Below are 7,595 nucleotides of genomic sequence, written 5' to 3'. Positions count from 1 at the left end.
GCCGCTCGTAGTGGCCGCATGGGCGCTGCCGGAGAGCCGCAGCTCCGCGGCGCGGCCCGGGGGTTGCCCTGAGCCGGGGCCCGGCGGGCGGCGGAGCCATGTGGGCGGCCGGGGCGGGCGGCAGGGCGACGTGCCCGCGGGACGCGGCGCTGCGCAGGGCGGCCATCGCCGGTAACCTGGCGGCACTGCCCGCACACCTGGTGCCCGGCGGCCGGAGCGTCCGCGTCTTCATCAGCGCCAACCCCGAAGGTAACGGCCGGGCCCCGCCGCGGCTCCCCCTGCCGCCCGGGGCCGCCTCCTCGCGGCTCCCCGGGGCCGGCTTCGGGCGGGGGGCGGCGGGGGGCGGCTTCCCGTTGCCGGGGAGGGTGGGACGGTGCTCGGTGGGGCGCCCCGGGCCGGCCGATAGCCGAGAGTCCGGCGGATCGCGTGGCTTAAAGCGAGCGGCGCGATGCTGTGCGCCCGGCCGGGCCGTGCGTGCGAGCTCAGCTCTGCGGTTGTAGCGTAACGCCGTCGTTCCGTATCGGAATGAGTTATCCGTCCTGCTGCTTCAAACCCCTTGTTAAAATCACCCTTTCGTACAAGGGATTTGCGTGTGTCGGTAGTGCCGTTCGCACTCGCAAAACAGAAGTTTTGAAGCGTGTTCTTACACGGTGCAAGGAAGTAATAAGTGAAATGTTCACACCTCTGACGTTCCCCACCTGTACAAGCGAGCCCGCAGCACGCGCGGCTCTGTCACCCCATCACCTCCCAAACCCAACAGCGCTGTCTCTGCCCAGGATGCCTGTAGGAGCCATGCCGGCAACGACAGAACCGTTCGGGTTCTGAAGTGCGATTGCCATGGCACCAGCACCTCTGTGATGCGGGCAGCGGTGCCCACCAGACGACAGCGGGCACAGCGCTATCGGGATCACCCCGTGCCTGGGTCCCTCAGCCCCGTTCCTTACAGAAGGCGCCGGGATTCTGGTTGGTGCAAGCTAAGCAAAGATAGACTTAGTGATAATCAAAGAGATGCTTAGTTGTCTCTGAAAGAAAACTGGCATGAATCTGTAGATTTGTTACTCATTGGGAATGGCTTTCTGCCAGCATTGCCTCCACTGTGGGAGCACCGATGCCTCCGTGTTTGACGTGAGTGGCATTTAGCAGTAGGGCAGCTTGCTGCACTGGCTGTGTGGTTGTTCAGCTAAAAACAGCCACTAAACTCCTGCTAGAAGTGAGAGATGTAAGCCGTACATCTGCGGGATTTTACTCCTGTATTGTTATTCCAAAAATTCAGCCTTCATAAAACTATAAGAGGAAGGATTGTGGTATGGCGTGGCCACAGTGATCATCACTTCTCAGTGGCAAAATGTTATCTGCAGCTTTACTCTTGCTTTCCGTGGTGTGGGAGAGGAATTTCAGTGCTTTCTGCTTTTGGTGAACAAGTGAGCTGGTCAGTGAGCGTTCAGAGGCTCCCAGTCACCGGGAGCAGCTGTGGCTCTCAGTGGTAGCACTGACACTGCATTGCTCACTGCATGTCACCTTACAAAAAGGCTATTGATAAACAAGCAAATGTATATGATGGGAATTGCATATCATCTACTAAAGTCCTTAGAAATACAACTGCTATGCGGGGGGAAAATAAAAAAAGAAATAGTCTTAAAGAATTCAAAATACAAATATTCTGGGGAAAACAAAAAAGGTGAAACCCTTCCTACTGAGCAAACCACTCAGCAGGTTTCAGTCCTGGCTGCAGTGCTGTGTGCATACCCAGGGCCTGCCTGCCTGGCTGTCCTGCAGCCTCCCCAGGCTGCTCCCCTGCTCTGGCCATTGCTCAGCAAGGACCCAGGGAGCAGTGCTGCTGCAGCTCTCCGGGAAACTCCTTGTTGCAACCTCACAGGCACAGACTTAACATAGTTCTCTTGAATTGCAGCAATGTGATGCATGGAAAGTGGGGAAAATCAGGGCTTGATATGATGTCTTTGCTTCTTTCTTTTTTTTTTAAGGGCATACTGTATCAGGACTTAAATTTATGTGTATTACGTAGATAGGAAAAATGGTTATTTGTAAAATTTCCTGAACAGAAATCCCTAAAAAGAACACTAAGCAGCAACAGTGAGCATGAGTAACAGGAACAGAACTGCTTCGTTTTACAGCCTCTTGCTTTCTGGATTGAATTTTGTAGATAAGTGAAACCGCTTTTTCCTCTCACACTGTTTTCATCTATCAATTAACATCATCAGGCTGGTGTTCATTAATCACTGAAGATGATGGAATCTTTAGAAGCGTTAAAGCTCTTTTATTATTTGAACATAAATGTCTTGTTTCTTATTTAAGTAGATCCAAGCAACCAGGCATATTTTAAATGCATGTTTTGGCTAAGAGAGGTCGCAGATTTTTCTTTCAACCATTCATCACTTGTCTCAGGGTATTTTGCTTGCTTCCAAGTGATAAGGGAGGCAAGTTATGTTCGCCTGATTCTAAGAACTGCTTCTGCTGTTTCCTGTAGGAATCTGTGGACTGCAATAGCAAACAGCTAACGTCAGTTTGTGACTCAGTAGTGCCTGTATAGATCCCTGCCAGTAACGCAAAGCTCATGTACAAGCATACAACAGGTACAAAATTCCATACGGCCCTGTTATACTGAACAGTGACATCAACACTGTATGGATTTGGATCATTCCAGTGCCTCTTGTCATTACTTTAAGCAGAAAATTATTTGAGTTGCAAAGTTCACTATTTCATTCAGCAATTTATGTGGTGATACAACATAGTAAAAGTCCTGGCTGAAAATGATTGCTTAACTGGAGTTGGGGATTTGGAAAATGATGGAGAAGGTGCTTTTCATGTCATGCAGCAGGAACAATGAAGGCATTGAAGAGGGATGTGTGCAAAGCCAGCTCCTACACACAGTCTGTTCAGCTGTTCCACTGAGGACTGACTGATCATACTTCACATAGCATCTGAGTATGTCCTGACAGAGGGTGTGAGCCACTCTGACCTGAAAGAAGTAGGCTGAACCTGCATCCAGCACTTCACAGGGTAGGGATGCTTGCTTCTCCAACCATTGTTTCATCTGACTCTTGCCTGTGCAGCACCTCTGAATACTTCCTAAGTTCCAGCAGAGTATTCCTTTTTTTCTGCTTTTTCAATACATATCTGCTATATCAACAGAAGCAATTGTGCTGAAATCATGAACAAACTTTGTTTTAAAAATCCTTTTCAATACAAAAGGGCTGTGCACTTCATGAGCTCTATTCTTCCAATGGCCATTTAAACTTTCAGATAGTAAAATTAATCATGAAGTTGGAAGAATAACAGTAAATTGCTGTAGCTTTTTTGGACTCTGAAATTAGCCCAGGATCCAAGAAATTACTCATGCTGAATTTCTGCCTATTTACTTGTGTACAAGCTTTGGTAATTCAAGTACCTACTGATCTTCAGTGCTTTCTCTCAAAAACAGTTTCCCCATTAACATTAGTCTTGGCATGATTAATAACTTAACTATCAAATTCAATGTATACATGTAGGAATTTAAAATTAAGATCTTATTCTAACAAAAGGTAGACTTAGAAGACTTAGAAGATCCTTCTTAGTGATATTTACTTGTGTTACAGTGTTGAAAGAGTTTGAGATTTCTTGACTTATTACACAGTTGCTCATCTTAGCTTATTTTCCATTGACATTCTTAGTCCAGAGCATTGTATGAATTTGAAACACTCAGTTGGAAAAAACAAATGTTTTGTGCCCACTTCTTGTGACACAGAAGGCAAAATTCTTACCCACAGTTAGTTTGATTAGACAAGGATTATTCCTGTAATTAAAGATTGCAGAAATGACTCTTAGCAATTTTTATTTATGTTATTTTTTGAACTTATTTGCTATGGGCTGCTTTGCAGGAATTCCATGTATTTTTGGGTGTTGATGTACATATGAAAGAAAATCTAAAACAGTGTTTGCATTGTATTCACTGCTACTGAACATGAGGTTGCTTAACTCATCACAGATTAAGAACTGTGATTGCTTTAGTTGCAATCTAATTGCTGTATATAATAAGAAAAAGGTACAGCTTTGATTCTTTGCATATTCGAAGCATATATTATTTTTACCCCAAAACTTGTTTTGCTTAAGATAAATATAACTCAGACAATGTTAATGTTAACACTCAAAAGTCAGAATAATGCTTCACTAATGATGGTCCATTTTGTCCAACCCAAAAATACCATATGGTGTCCTTCCTTGGATTTGTTGCATGAAGGTCTCTTTATAATGACAATTTTATATAATCTGGGTGGAATTTATGCCTGAGCTAAAGAAAAACACAGATGTTCAAGTGTATAAAATTGCAAGGGAGGTGTTGCGGAGATGTGGAGACAAATAACTCCAGGACTTTTTTCATGCTAAGTGTTAGTTCTAGTTACCTAACTTTGTACCTATTTATGGATTTACGTGACACACATCACTGTGGTGTTTAAAAGCTATAAACCAGGCTACACTTGAGAAAAAAAGCCTTCAAAAATTGGAAACAAAGTTGAGTAACTCAGCGTGGTTCAAGGATCTGGTCTTGGTGGGGGCCTTGATTTGATGTTTTACTTCAAGAGGCCCAAAGGTCAGAGATACCCACAGTCCATTAAGCTTGGAACAAAGCTTGCTGTTTTCAGTGTTTCAGCTTCTATGCCAACTTTTCTTTCTTCCTGTGCCACAGAACCACCTTTGTTGTAAGCATAGTTGAATAGAAAGTAAGATCTGACTCCCTGAGGATGTAGGACTAAACATCATGTAGGCTGTAACATTTATTTTTTTTTGTGGTCAAGGCAGGTAGATCTGAACCAGAAGCAGACAATTTTTAATAAGAACCTCAAGTTTTTGTTCATGTTAGAGGAAACAGCCATTTGGGGCTAGGATGGAGACTGAGTTGGATTAAAGTTTCTGCTGACTAGTTAAACTTGATAAACTGTATGAAAAGATCTGCTTTTCACAGCCCCCTATTCTTTTTGTGAGTTACTGGCTTATGTAGCTCAAGGAGTGGGCTGAAGATTTGCTCCAAATATACCAAATGTGCAAGGCAAAACACTGAGATCTTTTGCTTAATTCATACACAAAAATGTTCATTCACATGCTCACCAGGTAGGATCTGCATTTGGAGAACAAAACTGAGATCAAAGGAGTTTTCTGTGTTTTTTCTTCTGTTGTTTGGTTGTTTCTCTTCTAGAAAAACATCAAGCTATTTAGTTTGTTGGGTTGTTTTCATCTTTAAAAATAAGTAAAATTATGAAAAACCCAGTAATTTTCCTTCTAAGTAGCATAGATAGTTTTCAAACTTGCTGCTAGATCTTCTTGTGAGTATGTATGTTTCAAAAACAACACCCAAAGCTGTAGTTCTAGCATCACTGAAGATCAGCCTAGGTTTTGTTAAATGCTATTGTAGAAGCAAGAGCATTACATGGAGGTTTCAATTTTATCCAGAAGTAAACTTGTAAAGAGTTAGGGATGTGCAGGCTACATCATGGTGCCTTCCCCAGCTCTACACTTCTAGTTCAAGATATGACAGGAGTTTTTTTCAAGTGAAACAAATTAAATTTATATGAATTTTTCATTCACTGAAAGAGTATTTTGTGATAGCAATAATGAGCCAACAGTGTGCCCTGGTGGCCAAGAAGGCCAATGGGATCCTGGGGTGCATGGAAAGGAGCATGGCCAGCAGGTCAAGGGAGGTGATCCTCCCCCTCTACTCTGCCCTGGTCAGGTCTCACCTGGAGTACTGTATCCAGCTCTGGGCTCCCCAGTACAAAAAGCATAGGGAACTGCTGGAGAGAGTCCAGAGGAGGGCCACAAAGATGATGAAGGGCCTGGAGCATCTCTCAGCAAAAGAAAAATCCGGTGGCTTTTAATATAGGGAGCATATTTCAGAACAGCTGCTTTATTACCTTTCTGAAGTTTTAATTAAAGAAGGATAAAAATTGATAGATTGGAAACCTCAAATTAAAATATGGTTCTTCCAGTGCAACACTAAAAAACTCCACTGGCCTAATCTTAGTCAGTTAGGTTCTGTGTAAAAGAGAGGCTCTTAGCTCCAATTCTTTTAGCCAAAAGAGAGGAGTAGGACTAACATGCCACTAGCTGGGAGCTTGGCAAGGTAAGCTGGGGGGACCCCCAGCTCCCGCTGGGTTTGTGCATGTGCTGCTGTCTGAGCACTGAGATGTACTGCATGATCTCTTAGGACATCTCATTGCCCCAGCCACATCTTTCTCTGACCTGCTCTTGAAATTCCTCTATGAACATCCATCTCCTAAGGCCCATTTCCAGAAGTGAGACACTTCTGCACGGACATGCCTGAACAACCTGCAGTCATTCTTTATGAGATCCAGATCTTGAGAAAAAGTCTTCTTTGCAGACTAGATCTATCAAGCAAGAAAGACTAGGACATGGCAGGATTTCCACACTGATTTAATCCAGAGCCATGCTGTTGCTATGTATCAGCCACTGGGACTGAAGAGATGAGATTTCAAGTTGCCTGGCAAGTGAGGTTGTACAGCCTGCTTTTAGTGTTTGCTTGGGGTAGCATAGCTGCAGTGATCAGTACAGTGGTATGTACCTGTGGTATGGTTAACAGTCAAGTTGCTTCTTAATAGAGTCCATCTCACTGTCTGAGCAGTCGGGTACCTTCATAAGCTCAACCATGAAATGTAAATCTCCATCTTTCTCCTCAGGTTCTCTGTTGCCTTTCCTGAACCAGGAATTGAGACACATAGCCATGCAGTGCATGTATAGCCAGGTTATTTATAAAATTATTATATAAAGACTATAATGAGTGACACTTTGCAGAACATTAAGATGAAATGAGAACGGATGACTCCCAGTTGTATTTCCTCAGTGTAGTGCTCCCTATTGGCCAGGCATTGAAGGCTGCACCCTTTGGTGTGTTTGTGTCATTACAAAGCACTTGCATTTCCTAGAAGCAACAGCATGTACTGTATGAAAGTATGGAATCAAAATTCAGAGTCACATGGAAGCACAAATTTAAAATTAATGGCAAAATAAATGGCTTGCACAAACTCTCCAAAAAGTCTATTTAGTATAGTGGTTTCAGTATGTATTATCTGGTAGTATTTATTTGTTTTGTACGAGACAGATGCCTGACTATGCAACATAGGCACTTTATAGTGAACATAACAGGAGCCCTAACACTGTCTGACTGATCTCACTGACTGAATTTTATTAGATTAAAATCACTTTTAAGATTGAGAACCATCAAATAACCATGAGGATTTAATACTTTGAGCTGAGAGGGGTTATGCACATCTGTAGAGTTATGCACTTGAGGTACTCTAACATAAACAAGAGGCAAGTGCACTAAGATCTGACACAGTGACTTAGCCTAAAGGAGCCCAGTATTCTTACTGACACTTTCAGATGCACAACAGAAGAAAATGAGATCACAACAAGGACAAAATGACAAACATTACATCTTTGTGTTCAACAATCCGTGAGATCCTTTGCTTCCAGGAATTTGTCTAATTGCTTCACTAATCAGTCACTAGTCTTGGTGTCTGCAACAGCCTTTGAAAGATGGAACGTTTTGAAACAGACTATTGCTCACAGAAATGCCTGATCCTACT

At 43.6% G+C, this 7,595-nt stretch overlaps 1 protein-coding gene across 3 annotated transcripts in view; it reads left to right on the top strand.

The window, feature by feature from the left end:
* The first annotated feature begins 1 nt into the window (after nt 1).
* Nucleotides 2-7,595, top strand: part of NWD2 (NACHT and WD repeat domain containing 2) — a 47,320-nt gene continuing 39,726 nt past the window's right edge. For 2 of the 3 annotated variants that reach the window (XM_015862511.2, XM_015862508.2), the window contains exon 1: nt 2-249. In XM_015862511.2, the coding sequence (XP_015717997.1) occupies nt 99-249 (151 nt within the window). In that variant the 5' untranslated portion in view covers nt 2-98. Of the gene's footprint in view, nt 250-379; nt 964-7,595 lie in introns of those variants that run through there. The other variant, XM_015862509.2, reaches the window with a different exon arrangement.

The sequence above is a fragment of the Coturnix japonica genome, chromosome 4 (genome assembly GCF_001577835.2).
Source record: "Coturnix japonica isolate 7356 chromosome 4, Coturnix japonica 2.1, whole genome shotgun sequence".
In the NCBI taxonomy this organism is placed as follows: Eukaryota; Metazoa; Chordata; class Aves; order Galliformes; family Phasianidae; genus Coturnix; species Coturnix japonica.
The sequence above is the reverse complement of the archived record's forward strand: the minus strand, read 5'-3'. Positions and strand labels throughout refer to the sequence as shown.